General features: G+C 36.1%; 6 protein-coding genes across 6 annotated transcripts; 4 read left to right on the forward strand and 2 right to left on the reverse strand.

Moving 5' to 3' along the window:
• Positions 255-5,744, forward strand: LOC105168867. Its single transcript, XM_011089049.2, has 3 exons — positions 255-2,069; positions 3,475-3,899; positions 4,635-5,744. The coding sequence occupies exons 1-3, from the start codon at positions 1,169-1,171 to the stop codon at positions 5,358-5,360; spliced, it is 2,052 nt and encodes a 683-aa protein (XP_011087351.1). The 5' UTR covers positions 255-1,168; the 3' UTR covers positions 5,361-5,744.
• LOC105168868 (glycine-rich RNA-binding protein 2, mitochondrial-like) lies at positions 5,619-8,486 on the reverse strand. Its single transcript, XM_011089052.2, has 5 exons — positions 8,300-8,486; positions 7,522-7,666; positions 7,354-7,422; positions 6,595-6,701; positions 5,619-6,453 (listed from the first exon to the last, which is right to left on the reverse strand). The coding sequence occupies exons 2-5, from the start codon at positions 7,655-7,657 to the stop codon at positions 5,863-5,865; spliced, it is 903 nt and encodes a 300-aa protein (XP_011087354.1). The 5' UTR covers positions 7,658-7,666; positions 8,300-8,486; the 3' UTR covers positions 5,619-5,862.
• On the forward strand, positions 8,896-10,297 carry LOC105168869 (60S ribosomal protein L44). The gene is made up of 4 exons (XM_011089054.2): positions 8,896-9,032; positions 9,422-9,601; positions 9,800-9,874; positions 9,959-10,297. Exons 1-4 carry the CDS (start codon positions 9,030-9,032, stop codon positions 10,016-10,018), a joined length of 318 nt encoding a protein of 105 aa, XP_011087356.1. The 5' UTR covers positions 8,896-9,029; the 3' UTR covers positions 10,019-10,297.
• Positions 12,862-14,298, forward strand: LOC105169393 (B3 domain-containing protein Os01g0723500-like). The gene is made up of 4 exons (XM_011089787.2): positions 12,862-13,138; positions 13,235-13,541; positions 13,599-13,687; positions 13,769-14,298. The coding sequence occupies exons 1-4, from the start codon at positions 13,070-13,072 to the stop codon at positions 14,042-14,044; spliced, it is 741 nt and encodes a 246-aa protein (XP_011088089.1). The 5' UTR covers positions 12,862-13,069; the 3' UTR covers positions 14,045-14,298.
• LOC105168870 lies at positions 14,756-16,284 on the forward strand. Its single transcript, XM_011089055.2, has 2 exons — positions 14,756-14,939; positions 15,735-16,284. Exons 1-2 carry the CDS (start codon positions 14,832-14,834, stop codon positions 16,158-16,160), a joined length of 534 nt encoding a protein of 177 aa, XP_011087357.1. The 5' UTR covers positions 14,756-14,831; the 3' UTR covers positions 16,161-16,284.
• On the reverse strand, positions 16,532-20,275 carry LOC105168871 (mitochondrial import inner membrane translocase subunit Tim9). Its single transcript, XM_011089056.1, has 2 exons — positions 20,236-20,275; positions 16,532-16,943 (listed from the first exon to the last, which is right to left on the reverse strand). The coding sequence occupies exons 1-2, from the start codon at positions 20,271-20,273 to the stop codon at positions 16,757-16,759; spliced, it is 225 nt and encodes a 74-aa protein (XP_011087358.1). The 5' UTR covers positions 20,274-20,275; the 3' UTR covers positions 16,532-16,756.

Genomic DNA, 20,281 nt, shown 5'->3' on the forward strand with positions numbered 1-20,281 from the left:
ATTAAAATTATAGAATAAATAATTTAAATTTGATGTTATTAATTAATTTAGGTGATTCAGAATATACACAAAATATTCTGACAAAAAGATCAGCTCTTTTTTTCATTTTTCTCCCTTCAAAGTGCAGAAAAAGGAGATTTAATTTTTGGAGCAAACAAATATTTTGATTTCGTAATTTAAACTTTGGATCATCCGAACGAAAAGTATTAAGAGATGAAAAATATTAGGAAGAAAAAAAAAAAAAGCCAAGAAATATCTGAAAAAGAACCAAAATGCGTTCTACTATTTCCGTCGTCGTCTTGTAAATCTTGGGGCCCGAATTCACACACACACACACACACACACACACACACACACACACACGATATGCTTTGCCAACCAATACAAAAGTTACTTCTCATGTAATCCGAAGCTCAGTTTGGGCCAACCCTCTTCGTTTTTACTCCTTTTCAGTTCTTGGTGTGGTTTGGTAGGAAAATGGGTCCCGTTTTTTCTTGATGGTTGTTGCAGTTCACATGGGTATTTCAACTGGGGTTCTATTCAAAATCTTGGAAGAAAGAGAAAGAAACTGGAGGGTTTTGAAATGGGTTGTTTCTGTTGATGGGTTTTGTGGTTTTGGATTTTTAGAAAACGGATTTGCGTTGGATTGTCCTGGTTCTTTATGGAGATTGCATTCTTGGCGTTGATGCTCTGGTAAAGTTTTCATTTTGGTCTTTTCCGTGTTAGCTTGAGGAGTGAGGGTGTCTGAACTTCGGTCTTGTTGATTGTCTGAGTTCAATCATACTTTTCTTGTTTGGTCTTTTTGGTTTGTTGTCATGAATGGTTTTAAGAATCTTTTGCCATGGGACGACCAATTTATCAGAATCTGAGGTTTGTTTAGTTCTTGATTTGAATGCTGAGGTGTTGGTGTTGGTTTTGGATTGTCTGTTTTGGAATTTGTTGTGAAGAATTTTTAAGGTATATCTGGCTGCATTTTGTTTATATTACTGCATTTTCCCAACCTTTTATGACTGGAACAATACCGGAGATTGATTTTGGTGGTTCTGTAACCTGTCTTTCTGTGGACCTTCCATGCCAATGAATTTCGATGGTTAAGGATTGACAACCGGCGAAGAACTTTTTGTGCTGAACTGGTTTAGAAGTTTTCTTTGTTCAAAGGACTCCGAAAATGGATGTTTGGATTGTTGCAGCGGCTGCTGGTGCTGGATATGTAGCTCAGCGTCTGAAGAATCTTAAGAGTAAGCATAATTGGTCAGATTTGTCTTATGAGAACCATAATAATGTTAGACCTGGGTCCTCGAGTATTAGACAGAAGGTACCAGATAAGAGCTGTCCAATCCGCAGAGTGTTGTTGGGAAAATGTTTTGAGGAAGAAATGTCTAGAGAAGGAGAAAAGTCTTGCAGAGATGCTTTTACTGCAGATATTGCTTCAACTAGTGGATATAAAGATGAAAATCTGGTAATGCTGGATAACTTTGCGACTTATGGTACACATTCTGATTCAAATTCTTTAGCTGGGTTTGGGAACAGTGAAGATATTCGAGGGGATTTGGAAGGTAGAGTACCTTCCAGCATTGGTGAAGTTATTACTAATGATTCATTGCCTGAACCTTCTTCAAGAGAGATGGGTTTTTCTTATGGTTTTAGGAAACAGAGAAGTAGCATTAGAAGTAGAAGGATTAATAGTCAATTCATACAACCCCGAACTTCTCTTGAAAGTTGTCTTATGGCTCAGTTATACAAAGAATATGCTGAAATTGAAGAATACATTTATTGTCCCAGTCCACTTCAGAAACCGACTTTGAGACCATTTATTGTGACTGATGGAAGCAGAATTATCAGCAGAACTCCTCAAGATTACATCAGTGAACCGAGTGGAACAGGGAAATGTAAGTTGCAGAAGGATACCTATGCACAGGAGAGGACGACTGTACTTGGTGTTCCAAGACTCCCCAATGTTGCATCTGTGAAGTTACAAAAGAACGCTAAAGCTAGAAAAGGAAAGGAGCCTATTCTAAGAAGAACTGACTCTAGTAAACTGGCCAATGGAAACCACAACAATGCGCCAGGTAGTATAATCTTACATTATTCAGTTTCCATTAGGCATATGCGCATCTGTAGCCTTCAAAATTTTCATCTTTTCCATTGAGATAAAGCTGTTCAATCTGCATTTGCAGTTGTGTTCTGAAATATATGGTTAATGAGAAGTGATGACATATGGATTGGAAAAATATAGTTCAGAGCACTACCAGGTTTCATGGATGAACCTGGTACTCAACTTCTAGTAACAGACAGATATTACTTCCACAACTGAAAATAAGAACTATAATCTATAACAGATGTAGTAAGATAGAGGATATGTTACTGTATGAGTTATTGGACAGCATCATACTAAAATCATTTTGTATGTGTTTATTTTGAAGAAGCAAGACAAGTGAGGAACACACATGGTCCCTCAGTTTGGTTAAAACAAATGCTGTAGTCTTTATCATATGGGAGCTTCCTACGCCTGCTATCTTGTTTACAAGATAACTTGTACTTACCTGAAATACTCCACAATCATTGTTTCTTTTCCCAGGCTGCTTGGCTAAGCTGATGTAATCGTCCCCACCCCACATCTGTTGTGGAGTGAAATTGTAAAACTATGCATCGGGTGCTATCTACTTTTCAATATGGGTTTTGCTAGTTCCAATCAGTAGTTCCTTGCAAGGATAGTAGAGTTAAGGAATAGTTTGAAATAGTCCCATCCTACGCTAGTTCCAAAAGGAAATAGTGAACAGTTTGTAAGACCTTGGTTCCCTCCTAATAAACACTTGTCACTAAATCAAAAGTTATAGCTGGTTGTAAAAGCACAACTCTTTTTCCTTGTAAACATGGCAATAAAAAGCTCGATTTTGAGTGGCAGGTGGGCATAAGTGGCTGCATCCCAATAAGTGCCTTGCTTCCTGTGGTTCTTAACTAGTTACACTTTCACAAGTTGAAGGATCAAATTGACAAAATATTCCACCTCCCTCTTATTATGATTGGCTTAAGCATTTTGCGACTGTTAGCTAGTCGCCAATAATGTTGATACCACCAGGATTATGCCTGGGTCTCATATTTAAAGAAAGATGGAAATGTACCTTTAGTGTAATGGGAAAAAAAGATCATATTTTTTTCTTGAAAAATATTGCTTCAGAATGCAGCTTAATAGGGTGGTATTCTTTACTGTGGTGATTAAAAGTGTGCAACCACTTTAAGTCTTTCAAAATTTTGTTTTCTTTGAAATAGTCTAGTTTGGCCTGGGTTTTCAATCAGAAATAATATTCCACTCGTTAATTCGATAACTGTACAACCACTTTAAGTATTTGTAATGTCATTGTGGTTTGAAATATTTATTTTGTGTTAGGGTGCTTTGTCATGAATAATATTGTGCCTACCGTGTTGCTAAGTTTTTTTTTGGGATGTTTATGCTAAACGTCTCTCCTTGGTCAGGATCATCTGATGGGGCTCTTCTTTTCTACTTCGGATTAACAATGGGCATTATATCTTCTTTCTTGGCAAATAAACGGGAAATGGAACAGTTGAATAAGTTGTTGAAGCAGTCTGAGAATCTGGTTCAAGATCTCCAAGATGAGCTTGAGATGAAAGATTCTTTAACTGTAAAGGAGCTTGCTGTAGAGGATTATGAATCACAGGACATGCATAATGATCGTTGCTCTGATGATGCTGTACATGCTTTGTCTCTTGTTCAGAAATTGAATGATGCTTCAAGGTATTCTAATGAGGACCATTGTGATCAGAAGGCTGATGAGGAATCTTTAAGTAAAATTGAAGCAGAGCTTGAAGCTGAGTTGGAGAGATTGGCATCAAACATGAACTCGTCCAGATTGGAAAGAAAAATATCCAGCACAGCTGAGGTAAACATATTATGCTCATGCTTTCTTGTTCTCAATTTGGAAGGATGTGCTTGTTAAGTTAATGTGAGATTTCTCATGATGATTTGACTTCCTCCCTACTGCTTATCAATCTTGATGATTTTTCCTCCACCTTATTGTTTTGAGCATTCACTTGACAATTGGAGGCAAATGTTGATTTCATGCATCTCATCTTTTAAGTTGAAATAGTAAATAACATATTATCATCGTGAATATCGGACGTCATATATTGTTGTCTTCTCTTTGTTTTACTGTCTGTTGTGAGGGAGCAGTGCAGGTGAAAAGCAAAAGGCTTAGCATTAGTTCCACACTCCATTTTTTTCATTCACTCTAGAGTTGATAAAAACTGTGACTGGTTACTCAGTTACACAAGTAAATAAGACCAAAATATGAATCCTCGAGGGTTCATGTTAGCCCAGTGAATATCAATTACTGTGGAGAAATTTGTGTTGCATATGTAATTCATATAGTATCCTAAACAAATCCACTTATAGTTATAATGTTTGCCTTTATCTGGGCTTGGAGGATCCTGTCTCTATATTAACACTTCCTGTGTTCTCTAAGGATCTGTCTTTCTGCTGCTTTAGCATAAATATGATACTTGGACTAAAAGAAGAAAAGCATGTAAATATATATGTAATCTTTTCGCTGTTATTCGTCTTGTTGAGATATTGAATAGACTGTTCATACGACCACCTTTAATGGACTATATTGCAGCTTGATCCAAATTTTGTGTCGGATGTTGTCAAGGGGGAATTAAGAGCCGACTTGTTTGGTGCCAAGACCGGTGACCAACCTTATGCTGATCGGGATGGAAGCGGTAACTCCACACCCCACTCAGCCCACTACTCCATCTCCCCCAGAGAGCTGAGTTTGCGCTTGCATGAAGTCATCCAATCAAGACTTGAACAACGAATAAAGGAACTTGAAACAGCACTCCAGAACAGCCAGAGAAAGGTCAAGTACATGGAATCCGAGCATGTGCGTCCATCAAGGGAGATCTCAGACAACAAAACAGGAACTTCCTCCACCCGTGATAGCCCGGTTGCTAAAAACTGGCCACAATCTATGGACCAGCCCGTCGTTATCAATTTATCAGGTGATGCTCTGGCTGCATACAATGAGGCATACGAAGAGTTCACAAAGATCTCTGACTCAGACGAGGAAGACTTGCAGTTTGGGTTTGAGAACAGTGTTCGGGTTCAAGATGGGGACATGAAACAGTATTTGTTCTCCAATGGGAGTCGAGAAATGGTGTTTGATCGAAGAACTGAGGAAGAGCTTCACACCATGTCAAATGATATTGTGTGCAGCAGCCAGGATGAGAGTGAAGATGATGAAATGGAGAAGCTGTTGATACAGCAAATTATAGAGAAAGCAAGGAAAGGCTCTCCTGCAGTTTTGAAAGCTCAAAGAGCATTATTATCAACCGATGAACATTGACATTAAAGAAAAGCAAATAAAGGAAATAGAAGGGTAAAAATTGCAGAGCACAATAGTTGTATGCTGAGTTTGCATCTTTTTTGCTCTGTTAATAATTTTTTGCAGTCTGATGTTTCATGATTTATCAATGAAGATTTCATACTTGTTTTCAACCTTTGCAATAGAGCTCATCGCAGACAAGTTACTAAAGATCTTGAAATCCGAAATCCTACTCCTTCAATTATGTCAAGTTACAATTATGATTGTGCAGAACTTCAATCGATAGCTTCTGAAAGTGACATTGATTCAAAAACACTAAACATGAAAAGAACCAAATACAACATTCGAGCTATAAATTTTAAGACACTAACATAAACCACGCACAAGAAGAAATAGCTCAAGAGACTCTCGAAGTGAAAAGACAACTAAATCAAGTCCTACAAATAAAATAAAGTTCAATGCAGCTTCCATGACCTCTCTACCAAAGGAATTGGTCTCAGTCCGGTAATAAGTTGACCCTCCGTCAACCCCTTCTATCAGCATAGTTGTCAGGGGTGTCATCATCGTCTCTGAAGTTTCCCTCCAATGGACCAACTTGACTTAAATCTTCATCAGCACCTCCAATATGAATGCTTTCTTCATCGGCAAGCTTGTCCCCAACCCCACTGCTGCCAGCTCCCTCACCACTGCTGAAAAAGTTGTCACTGCCCCCAACACCACCAGCAACGCCGAAATTTTGACCATCACCACCGTAGCTCAAGTTCTCACCACCATAACTATTACTGCTTGTATAATTGTCAATGCCAGTTTGGCTCTCTCCACCAGCAGGATAGGCATTGGTCCCAGCGCCACTTCCATAACTGTTGGCCCCAGAATCAAAATTTGAACCACCGCCATAACCACTGCCACCATAACCAGCACCGCCACCACCATAATTTCCACCATAACCATCATTGTTATTATAACCACCACCAGCACCATAGCCCCCACCAAAACCACCGGCATTGTAACCGCCACCTGCCCCACCAAAGTTGCCACCTCTGAACCCTCCACCACCATAACCACGGGTTCTGTCATTTGCATAATTCACTCTTATTCTACGACCATGAAGTTCCTAGGGGAATGCCAAAATGGAATATCATTAGTTAAAGTTCAAAAGAAAACTACAATAACACTACTATAGAAAAAAAGACTTTGGACTTTGTCAAATGCAACATGAAACTAGAGCAAAGAGCTACAAGCAGGGTAATCACACCTGCTGATCCAAAGCCTGGATGGCAGCAGATGCCTCCTCAGCAGAAGAATATGTAACAAAACCAAATCCTCTGGACCTACCAGTTTCACGGTCAACAATTACCCTTGCTGCAATCAGTACAATGATTTCCAGCATCAACAAAAAGAAGTCTATTTGCTTCCAAACCCAACATATGTTGCAAAAAAGAAAACATCAAGCATTCAAGAGAATAAAGTCCATCCTGCAATACAATTAATCATTTCATAAAGCATCAAGATGTCGCATGCTATGTCCAACAAAAAGATGTAGTTGGTGATGCAGACTAACAGCCTGGTCCATTGTCCAAAGTTATTATATCTTTGGTAACATAGGTCTCAGCAAAATATAGCTAATAAGAAAATCAAAGCCATCATTTGGGCCCTTATGCATGCAACAAAAGCTATCACAAAGAAACAAGAGCTCGCACATGCAACTACACAAAGAATTCAAGGAAACTCCATCTCACACAAGTTCCAGCATTCATCAACAAATGCCATAGGTAACTCAGCAGTCAGTCCAATTAATACATGTTCTAGTTAAAATCTTTTTCTTATCAAAATCTATCTTCAGCATGATACTGGTCAGTTTTCATATCTCATCCACTCATAGATAAAGATACCGAGCAATCATGTATATGCAGAACTAGGACACAAGGATACACATAATGCGACTGCCACACAATGACACAATTTATCACAAACTACTGAAAATTCACAATTGATGGGGTGATGATCATGTGACCTTCAGCAACTTCTCCGTACTTATCAAAAGCCTCCCTCAGACTTGTGTCGTCTGTGCTGTATGATAGTCCTGCAATATCTAATGTTAATATATGATACAAAATTTCATGCAATAAATATTAGGATAAGACTTGGTCAATCAAAGGTCCCAAAAGAAATGGTATTGCACCTCCAACAAAGACCTTTGAAGTAGACATGCATCTTATTGCTTGTAAGATGGAAGGTCTGGAAGACGAGATTTCCTGATTGAGGTTATTAGTCACAGTTCTCCGTAATACACTTCCAGCTCTTCTAAAGAAAGCCATTGCTCTGACCTGCCATAGTGACCAAGCCTTTCTAAAATGTACTGAAATCATAGGCAATTGAACAAAAAGAACAGCTAATGTCTAGACATATCTCCTCAGCTGGCATCCTTGGAATAAAAAAAACAAAAAATATTTACATCTTAAATCAAATTATACATGATATCTGTTATACTTTATAAGAAATGCAATCAGGCAACAGTTCCAAGTAAACTTCATATCAGAACTAATCTCTTTCCCCCCATCCGCAAAAGCAAGAAACCATACAAAATCCATCCTCACAGATATTATGAGGATATCATTTAATCAGATTCAGCACCTTCGAACTGCAAACAAGCAGAGTCAATCAATACACAACAACCAGAAAACAGAAGCCCACAGGAAAAGAAAAAAAAAACCTGTTCCCTTAATCATTTTCCTCGGCAAGCTGATGCTGGCCTATGCCAATTCCAAAAACACAGAGTTGCATAAAGAAAAACTAAGAGAACCGCCAAAAAAAAAAAAAAAAAAAAAAAAACACAAACCCCCAAATGAAACCCCGAAACCAAATAAGCGAACGATTTCATGCATATACCAAGGCTAAAAACATGCCTGCGCCAATTAGAGTCCGGAAAAGTGAAAAGAATAAAAAATAAATACTGGTACCTTTGGATGGGTTGTCTTTGTTGTTGGGTCGTCGAGACAAAGTGTAAAACCCTAGAGAGAAAAAATGCGGAGGGTTTACTGAAAGAGAGAAATTGGGGGAAGGGGTGGGGGATTATACAGAAAGGGCAGAAATTGGCATCAGCCGTTGGTTTTGAGATGAAGAGATTTGAACCGTGGGATTACGGCTTTTATGGTAGAAGATATTTTGTAATGTACAAATACTCTCTCTCTCTCTCACATACACTAATTTAGCTCTCCTATTCCTTCCAATCTTATTATCTGCTCTATGCCTTTCATAATCATCACATTTTCATTTACTTCATAAAATATATATTATAAATTTATATTCTTTAAAATGTTAAAACTTTTAAGATATTTATTATAGCATTATTTTTAAATTATTAAAATATTAATTTTATATGTTATATGTAAACATAAATAAAATATCACATATTCTTTTTATACTTTATATAAAAATATTAAAAAAATTTATTCGAATTTAAAATACTGAAAAATCCAAAGTTTATTCCGTAACCCAATTAAATGAAATAAATTCAGATTTTATGCTAAAAGATGGAATTCTATTGAGTAAGTTAGTTAAGTTGGAAGACAATGAATAGCTGAGCGGGCCCTATAATTGGGCCGGCCCATTCTATTATCTTTTTATACGACATTTCTTCTTCTAGGGTTTCACAAGTCTTGTCGCACAGAGCTTTTCCAGCCGTAAGCCATGGTAATCTCACTCTCTTTGATTTGTTCTTCGATGCTAATAGATTACCTCTTTCTTCTTGAAATTACTTCTTTGAGTTTATGGGAATTAGTATTGTACCGTCTTTTCTCTTTTTTGAGCTTGAATTTTGGGGTTTGCTTTCGGTAGTTGATCTGAGGTTGCTAGTGATACTAATTTCTCTGAATTGATTATGTTCATGTGAATGGATATTGCTACCTCTCTTTAATTGCAAGAAATTGGGATAACATCATTTTCACACCAATGCGGCATGTCTTTACCCAGTTTTTGTGGAGTTTATGCTTATGATTCTGCAAATCTCTATCTTTTTGTTTTTCTTGTTTTTGTTGGTATTTTTGAGTTTTTTCTTTAATGATTTGATTTGATGTTTGCAGGTGAACGTTCCTAAGACAAAGAAGACTTACTGCAAATCAAAGGAGTGCAAAAAGCACACCTTGCATAAGGTTACACAGTACAAGAAGGGAAAAGATAGCTTAGCTGCTCAGGGAAAGCGCCGTTATGATCGGAAGCAGTCAGGTTATGGTGGTCAGACCAAGCCCGTCTTCCACAAGAAGGTGAACTTTGTTCCATAATTAATTTCACTGCACTTCTTTAGTTTCCCATAAGGTGAAAATCATATTTCCAACATTAAAACAACATCACCTATTGGATAATGAGCAAGGTTGATGGAAAAAATTGCGGGTGCATTGTGCAGAGATGCTAATCGAAATGATTTCTTATAAATAACTGGGGTGGTTGTTATTCTTGATTAGGCAAAAACGACTAAGAAAATTGTGTTGAGGCTGCAATGCCAAGGCTGCAAACATGTCTCCCAGCACCCAATCAAGGTTGGTGTTCTGTTTTGCATTTTTCCCTCAAATCATATTCCTTCTCTGTGCTTACATTTGCTTCATATGTCAATATCTTTGCAGAGGTGCAAGCATTTTGAGATTGGTGGAGATAAGAAGGGGAAAGGAACATCACTTTTCTAAGTGCCCTGATACAGTAATTGGAACTCTTTGGTTTTGCCCCATTGTGTTGGAATTTACTACGCCAGTGTTGTTTAGTAATCGAGCTATGTTTATGATGAAATATCAGGCATCATGTGACTCAGTTTTCTGTTCTGATATTGGATTTAGTTTTTCAATCATTTATTCCTAGTTAGCTCCCATCAATTGATTAGTTTGTTCACTCGCGGTACTTTGCCAATTAGTCACCCGTCTCTATGTGGAATTTGTTGCAATGCTAATTGCTTTCGTGCACTTCAATTATGCCCGGTGCTCAACTTTCGGATTGTTTTTTGTTGATAAGGGTTGTATTTTTTCGAGCATAACTGCTTTCTAGTTGATATAGATGTCGCGGACGGGCTGACCCTGATGATGTGTTGTTTAGGAAGGATTGAGGTTAGACTCTGGCATATGGTGAAGCTCTGAAGCAGTTATCCATTTAAATGTCGTAAAAGAATGTGTTGATATGTGGGCGATGGGAGTGAATTCTGTACGAGATAATGTTTGTTGGTTCAGCTGTTCTCTGCACAGATCACTCGCCATCAACCCTGCGCCCCTTGACGGCTTATGCTCAAGTCGCCTAAATGAGACAATTTTGGTTACTAACTTGAACATATTGTGATTTTGGTCAATTCGGTTCCCTCGTTCTTAGTATTCATTAAATTCAATTTTAACAGTTGGACTAAAATCTGTTATAATTTGTGAAGATTATCGATCGAAATGGTACCTGAAAAAATTTAACGACTGAAAAATTTACCAATGTAATGACCGAAAATTTATAAAGGAACCAGGGGAGCCTTCATATAGGAGGTCTCGAAATTATGTCATAGAGATTAGTAGATTGTTTTTTTATTCATAATTAATTGAATTTGTTAATAATAATTAAAAGGTTGAGTGTAAATTTATACTTATTTTTTATTATAGGTTAAATAATTTTTTTGGACCAAATTATTTTTGTAAATTATTGTATCTTATACATGTGTGGAGGTATATTTTCATTCTTATAAGGTATTTTGATCTCAAAATATTTATCAGACCGGTAATAAATAAGCAATAATAAATTTTCATTTGAGTTTTTGACTAATATCAATAGATTATGTGTATTATAATTGATTAACGAAGAAATCTATTAATTAGATAAAAAAATATGAAAAACAAAAATATAATTTCTGAATTTCCCAATAGCAGGGGAAGATCTAAGATAAATCGTAAAAAGAGACGATGAATAATCTCTTAAAGACATCATACTTATAAAAGAAAAACGTGAAAAGCATAATAAAATTGATGATGAATTGACATATCCAGAAAGTTGGATAGAATCCTGCAACTCTGAAGACAGAAAACAGGCAATAATTAGTTATGTGGTAGGTGTAATAATTATCGAGACTTTTGACGTTTCAAATATCCAAATCGGCAGAGAGAATATTTTTGTATCTTGAAACTTGAACTAATTTGTTTCAAATTCTCTCTACTGATCAACAGTGAAATCGTATGTTTATATACATGTACATATATATATATAGCACTTTCTAACCATATTATAATTATATTTTTCGTAAATATCACACTTAAAATAAATTCTATTTATACACATAATTCAATCTTTATGGAGTATACACACGCATATGTAATCTCATTATCAGCATTATTAAATTTATCATCTTATCAGTAAGATTACACGTGTGTCTATCAAATGCCATAAAATAAATTTTTTTATAATTAATTCACATGTCATATTCATTTTTAATTTATATTTATACAACCTCAAAATACGATTTTTATTTTTATCTACGGGTGAAGAAAGAACTGGATACTAGCCCCATCTGATTGAAATGCAAGATTTGAACCTAGCCTTAACAGACAAAGATCTATACTTGGAAAATGTAAGCAGAAGAATGAGTCTGCAACTTAAACAATCAACATCGCCTATACATGTAGCTTGAGTATAATTTCAAACAAGACAAAATTAGCAACATATGTAGAATATAATCAATTTAATCCCAGCACAATCAACTTTATTACATAACACACCCAACATGTCATAAGACAAAATGAATTAAACTCCTCTTTTTCTAGTTTGTTTATCAGAAGGTGATATAATGTATTCCTCCATACCGTCTGATATGATTTAATAGACACAATCTTGTATATATTTAAATTTAGTATGAATTGGGTGCTCGAATTTTAAGATATCATAATTATTGATTAAACTTTTTGATCTAATTATATATATATAATAAAATAATAATTAAAATTATTCAACCATCATCATCATCATCATCATTATAATTATAATATCATTATTTTTAGATTAATTCATAAGAATTACTAAATTTTGACATAAATTTATAAATAATAAAATAAATTGCATAATACATATAATGTATCTCGAAATGGATAGGTTAACGCATCTTTGTTGCTCTTGCTCTTGTATGAGCATTGCCGAGTCCACAGCGGATGATCTAAACCCACACAACTCGATCATTTGTATCTCCAATTTGGGCAGGCAGGGATGGTCACTGTCGATGATTAGATAGACTTGAACTTGTCCCATTTGGTGGTGGTGTCATGGATGTTTAAAAGGCTCAACTTTCTCAACATTTCCAGCAAGTCTGGTGAGGAGGCCCCCCATCACCACAATTGCAAGGCTTTTCAGCAATCTTCCCTCCTATTTTCTCCATTGCATAAGCCCAATCTTCTTGTCCAAATACGGTTAAATACTCAAATTTCTATTGATTGACATATCTCTAGAAAGTTGCAAAAAGTAGCAGCAATTAATTCATTTTCTGGAGGAAGAGAAAATAGGCAATAATTACCACCTATTCTCTTGTTATAATTCATTAGTCTGTAATAATTCTTGTTTTGCTGTATAGAAATGTAATCATTAAGGACTTTTGACCTCTCAAATGTAAATATATCTTCATGTCTTCCCTTCAGACAAAAAACCATTAACACTGGTAATGGGTTGTTCTGTATACCCTTCAAATACTACCGAAACTTGCTTCCCTGCTTGCTTTCTTGGGTGAAATTAGTAAAATGGCAGAAAAACTTGCAGCATCAAGGCATTTCTTCAAGGTCATGATACCTGGTTTCCAGCAAAAACTGGTGGGTTAATTTTTTATGTATGTCTGATTCTGAACATGATGATGGTATTGTTGAAAAACATATATCTAAACAAATTAACTAGTCTTGCTCTTACAGAATTTGCCACCGGGTTTTTGCAAGAAGCTAAAGAAAGAGAAATCAAGAGAGGCAATAGTGACAAGTGGGAAAGGAACATGGAAGATGAAGGTGTGCAGAAACGTGGGAGGTGGGATGATGAGCTTGGAAGATGGATGGGGTGCGTTTGTGTGTGCGCATGGGCTGAGTGTTGGAGACTTTGTTGTGTTTGAACACACTGGTCAGCTGCATTTCAATGCTTTGGTGTTTGATCCCAGTGCCTGCGAGAAAGAGTTTCTTGTTGAGTTCAAGAAAGAGCATCGTCATCAAGACACTGCTAACACCAGGAGTATGTAACTCATACATTATTGTTTTAGTACAATCTTAATTTGTCCCATATTTGCAGGGAAATCAGGTCATGTTTCATACCACAGCAAAAAACCACATTTCATCCTCACAATGAAACCTTATCATGCTCATAAACAAGGCAGAGTGGTGAGTTTAAACTTCACCAGTCATCTTTCTCATCTATATGCCTTCATAAACTGTAATTGTTTCCCTTTTCGAACATCTCAGACGATCCCAGTAAAATTTATGAGATCAAATAATCTGGAGAAGATCTCAAGTGTAACTTTAAGAAGCCCTGATCACGAGAGAAGAGCATGGAGTGTAAGAGTGTTGGTTGAAGAAACTCCTAATCTCCGGGGCAGAATGGACAGAGGCTGGCATGACTTCTACGTAGCCAATAAGCTCAAGGATGGAGACGTTTGCGTTTTTGAACTCAATCGTCGTCTTTCTCGACGTCCCACATCTGTTTCATTGGACGTTAAGATCTTAACGACTCTCGTTTAAGACATGCGTGGATCCGCTCACCTCCTAATTCTATCTTGTTCTTGCATGAATATTCGTAGGAGTCGAGTTCTCACTTTTTGTCACTGACTAGGGTGTCCTGTCTTATGGTAGTTGTTTGTCAATGCTGTATTCTTATTTTGCCTTATAAGTCCTGTCTGTTTTGAATCATTTTCTTGGTGTTGCTCAGATTCGTATGCCTTAATTTCAGATTGCTTTTGACGGCAAGTTTGAAAGCAAATCTAGTTTTGTGAAATTTGAATTAACGTGTAATACATTTATCATGTGATTGATGTATATAGTCACATTTGATGGTAAAATTATCATCTTCACCTACCATCAATAACTTTACAATTTTATAATTTTTGAATACATTAATGCTATATCACTACGTAATCGAAATATTTTTCCAAAAGAATTAATAATGCCATTTTTAATAATTTTTAAATAAATCTTAAAAGATAATAATGAAATGTTGTTTCCTTCTTAAATAATTTAAATTGAATAAAGGTTGACTAATGAAATCAATCAATATTTTGTTTAAGAAAAAATCTAGTATCATTTTATTTTATTTTTATAAAATAGAGAACCACGCTAAAATAATTAATAATCCCATTTTGAATATTATGATGGTGGTGAGCATAGTGTCCAACCAAGTGATGCCACGTGGGCATAAATTGGTCCACTCAAATTGATAAGGTGGGAAGCAGGTGTGTGTGGTGGGAAATTGTTAGTGTTGAGTGTTGATCATCAGCCATCCATCCATCCATCCATCAGTTGGTGCAGGGCTATGGCATTGGCAGCTGCAGCAAATGTCTACTCTCCTCCTCTAATGGCTGCCCAGAAGCCCAATGCTCCTCCTTCTACCACAACTACCACTACTCTCTCCTCTAAAAAGGTATATTTATCTCTCCATTTATTTTTATTTTGATTCATTCTCAAGTTGACACAAATTAGGACAACTCAATTATTTGATTTTCTTATCTAGTAGGATTTTATTACTAATTCTTCATTTATTTTAAAAAATACTACTTAAGTTGGAGTATGTGTGCCTTTTTTTGTTAGTTTGAGGATGGTAAATGATTTGAATCGTGTCGAACATGTCATTGTTCAAATTTGTTTGAATTATTATCGAACTTCATAAGTTACATTTGAATTTGATTTGCTTTTTAATTGAGTTTAAATAAATTTTAATTAGATCAAATACGAGTCGAACTCAAGTAATTTGATATTTCTAAGTATATTTTATTAAATAAAAAAAAAGTTTGGTCAAATTTGGTTTGTTACGTTTAATAAATCGAGTTCAAATGCATTCCCATCAATCAATATTAATTAAGTATTGAATAGTTTGATTTATTTTTGTCTCCTAATTAAAGTATAGGCAAAAGTTCACCCTGTCTTGGAGATTCTTCAATATCACTACATGTATGTTTCTAATATTGCAATGTACTGCTCTTTCTGTATCCTTTTTCAACTTCAATTTGAATTTTCTATAGCAAATTCATATATATTGCATCTTATATTACAGTTTACGATCTATATACATTACGTGTATAAAATCTTTCATTAACTACAGAAATACACGCACAGCATTTATAGGTTAAGTGCAAAACAAGATGCAATATGAACTTATTACAAGTTTCAATCAATAAAAATCCTCTAAAAACCTCCCAAACTCTTTGCTCGAATGTAGAATACAACTGTTTTCCCTCTCGGCGAACCAGGCCCTCGTGTAGGATACTCAGCGTCCGCGCAGCCGGTGAAGCTGTTGACACGGGTGGAGCAGCTGCGCCTCCTCAGCAAGGCCGAGAAGGCTGGCCTCTTATCGGCAGCTGAGAAGTTTGGGCTATCGTTGTCGACAATAGAGAGGCTCGGCCTGCTATCCAAGGCAGAAGAATTGGGGGTGCTTTCAGCGGCTACTGATCCGGGCACGCCTTCAGCTCTTCTCAGTCTGAGCTTGTTTCTGCTGGTGTTGGGGCCTGCCAGTGTTTACTTGGTGCCGGAAGACTACCCTTGGGAAATAGGTCTGCAGGTTGTGGTTGTTCTACTTTCTGTAGTTGGTGGCTCTGCTGCTTTTGCTGCATCAAATCTTGTATCCACCTTGCAGAAATCAAATTAATCAGAGTTTGTGAGGAATAAATATGGGGCTTGTGAACATCATATATCCTTTTTGTTAGCATTCATTTGAATCAATAGACTAGTATAGGAAAAGTAAATCAATGATTTAAATATTGTTTGGGTCAGTTTATAAGTTTTTAAAATATCTTACAGGATGTTTTAAAATTTATGAAATGTTTCAAAGTAGACTTTATCAGCGCTTTTGGGAAATAACAAAAAATTCTAATTTATTTTAAAAATATAACAAGTTAATTCAACTTTTTCAAATTAATTACAAGTTTGTCTTTAGTAACATATTATAACTTTTAAAATCTTATTTCATCCAAATGCTTCAAGACACTTGTTGAAATAAAATTTAACACCTTACACATGTGGAATGAACTTAAAAGATCTTATATATAAGCATGGCCAAAAGAGTAGAAAGGAGCAATATTCATCTTATTTTTCAGTCTGCAATACAAAAACCAAATAAAATCTTGAACTTCAAAGGATCCCTAAATAATGGTAATATCACAGAGTGAACATCACAAAACTGAAGATTGCTCCCACAAGAGCATAATTAAGTCTCCTAGAATGCTGTTGTAGGTGAAATGCAAGTTAATCTTGTGTTGCAGCACCTTGGTTCAGCTCTGCAAATCTCATGCCAACACGCATCGAATGCTTCAGGAACTTCTCAGCACATCTCCGAACGCACGTCTCCTCTTGTTTGTCTAGAGTTTTGCGCCGAAAAGTGTCCACACAATCAGTGAAGCATCTTTCCACCAGGGAATTATACATCCTTAAACTGCAGATGAAAAATCACATATTTTCAACATTGGACTAGAAATATATGATATGTTGTTTGTTCCACCAGTTAGAGCTATAGTTTGCTACAGCAAAAGAAATAAATTCTAATGAAACTAAACGAAGTCGGAGTTAACCCATATTAATTTAATTACCTGTGTCTCTTCGAATCTCATTAACAAATGATCAAGTTCCATATCTTCAGCGCAAAGAAAGATAAAAACGGAACAAACGGAAAAAGTTACAAGTTAATCAATGAAAAATTTCATATGAATATCCTGACCAATCAAGATTTCCAGCAGAGGATAGACCATGATTGTGTAAATAATTAAATGCATCCATTTACTGGGCAGTCTCATGATATCAAGTTCTACACATTAACAAATGCCACCAGCAACCAAAAGAGCCAAAATGTCATATCCACGTAAAGAGAGACTGAGCTCCTAAAAGCTCTCCATAAAAGCGAAAAAAGAGGAAAGACTTCTATTTATTAACCACATGAGGATGTACGTAGGACAATTAGTATGTGTGGCTTTCATATTGTGTACGAGTGATTGGTACATTTTATTTTACGTCAGCAGCAATTAGTCTCCCCTGCATTAGCAAATATCCTGAAAGGAATAGAGATACTGTAACTAATCATATCAACATCTGGCTGAATCATCTCGCGACACATTTTTTCCAGATTCTTTTCAATCCCTAATGAATTCTTTGATCCAACTCTTACTACATAAATTAGTCTCAAATCTAATTAGTTTCAATTGTTTCCTATGGATTTATGGCAACACACTCAACTTCTTGGCAGATATCGACATGTGTCAAGCCAGAAACTAGCTTCTCCACTTCAAATAATATTAGACATGACCTGAATGGTCCTTACCAAGTTGAAATCCATAAAGAAGCACTTTAAGTCATTGAATATTTAACATTTCAAAATTGCTTATATACAACAAACATGAAGTAGAGACTTTTTGTACCAGGTCTTGTTTTTCTAGCCCAAGCAGACCCGATCATAATGCAGGGGGACCAATAAAATATTATTGAGTTTGGCGGAAGTTTGGCGGAAGTCGGAACAAGAAGAAATTACACACAGAAATGAGTTTTTGGTAGTAAGTTGTAATTTTAGCTTCTCTGTGCTTTTGTATGCCAAAAGTTCAAATTACTCTTAAGGTGAAAAATATTTTCATTCATATCCCATTTCTAAACAAGAATTTAGAATACAAGGGTATAAAACAACCCTGAGTCATTTACCTAGAATCCACTAGAGCAAAAAGCACATCCAGTCTCAGTTTTGGTTTCTCTAAATTTTCGCTTCATTCAAGAGAACTAGAAGGGGAATTACTATTATATAAATAAATCAAAAGTGCCCAAGCCCAGCTACAAGCTAAAAGTAATATTGTTTTCTAGTTTTTCCAAACAATGCCATCACTTGCCCCAACTTCTAGTGCATGAAGTTATGGTGCACTTGGGAAGCATCTAGAGAAAACTATCACATTCAATGTAAGCAAAAACAGTGTTTTATGCAAATGCCTTGGCTTTTACTGCTAAACCATTCCATCTCAGTCACTTGTCATCTCCTTATAAACTATTTGCTGGTCTGTTATTTCTTTTTTATTTTTCAAATAGAAAGATGCAACAATCAAAATGTCGATTGTGCATATCAATGGTCAAATTGACTTTTATGATCTAATTTGCATACTACTTGGTAGCCTACAAATTATCTTAGTTATTGTTGTTACTTTTCCTTTTGAATTTCTTAAATTCTTAAAAGAGACCGTTTGCTACTAATATATAGTTTTTCAATTTCTTAAATGCCTATAGATATAGTTGGTTTTTATGATACTTACAGCACAAACCATTCATCTCTCATTCTCTATCAGTCTACATTTCTAAAAACTAACTCATCCAACAGTTGACTTGATCCTTTGGAAGGTAAAACAGTCAAATTGTTAACTGTTTATTGGAACAACTGATGGGTGGGAGACAAAACAAAAGCCAAAAGATTAGCAGCCAGCAATCGGGCTGGAGTCAAAACCTACTGCAGCAGCTTCAGGGTTTGCGCTCCAACTCGAAACCTAAACGCAACATGTTCTTCAAGTCTGTAACTGGGTTGGTCCTGATTTCGTGCTGGGATTCACTAGACCGATTTGTGTTCCTAATTTTGAGCCTAATAAACATCAAGGAACAAACATCACGCCAACCCACTCACAAGCCAATAAAAACCTGTCTTTGCAGGGCTGGACCAACTCATGTTACACCTTGTTGACCTATTCGCTTAATTCCCCTCTACTTAGTTAGCTTATGGAAGACAATATTTTTTTGCTTTCCCTTCTCTATCTCTCTTTAATTTGCTATAGGGAAGTAGGGAAATAAATACCTAACATGAAGGCGAATTTTATAAGGAGGTGAAATGGGACTACTGGACCGAAGGGCTCCGGAGCACACCACCAAACATAGGCCAAAGTTAACAAACTTTTCAAGCATAATTGGATGCCATAATGGACAGTTATCTTGAAATAGTCTTTGAGCATGCAATGACTTCATGCGCAAAAAGTGGGGGAACTAGTGACTATTGGTAATTTTATTTTTATATAAGACATTAGGCATCACCAGAATGTGACACATGAACTACAATAGCCAATTAAGATCACTGAAGGCTAATGTCTCCTAGTATGACTACAATTGAACTGAAGATCCAAGGGGCCATATGCTGATGAGGTCTAAAATCTCATGTACATAGAGATCTCAATTTCAGTAACATAATTGAAAAAATCATTTTTTCCCATAATAGGCAAAGTGCAAATTTAAGTATCAGAGTATCTACCCGAGGATGAAACCCAAGCTTATTTTGCTGGTTTGAGCTTACAACAATTCTCCCTTTGGATCTACTTTGACAGAGTAAATCCTTTCATTTTAGTCTTTACATTTCCATATATCATTACTTAAGTGGTTCGAAATTACCACCATATGCCTTAAGTTAGATGGCTACAAAAACTGAAATACATCATGTTTTCCAAGAAAGAAGAGGGGGAAAAAAATCAGTTTTGCTCCTTCCTAAGCCAAATAAAATCAGCTATTTATCATGGAATTCGTGTCATCCCCTATTTGTTCTTTCTTTCTCCTTTTCTGGTTGGAAAAGTCCAAAGCGAATGCGCTTCATTATATCAGCAAAGATCCTAAACCGCTTACTAAGATGCTTCAATATTTTCCTTTAGCAAAAAGCTTCAATTCCAAATAACCAGAGAAGTAATGAGCTAGGGCATGGATATGCATCCATATACATAAATATATACCTGTCGCGGATTTGGAGCTGGTCGATCATGGCGGACATCCGTTGCT

Source organism: Sesamum indicum, linkage group LG8 (assembly GCF_000512975.1).
Source record: "Sesamum indicum cultivar Zhongzhi No. 13 linkage group LG8, S_indicum_v1.0, whole genome shotgun sequence".
Lineage (NCBI taxonomy): Eukaryota > Viridiplantae > Streptophyta > Magnoliopsida > Lamiales > Pedaliaceae > Sesamum > Sesamum indicum.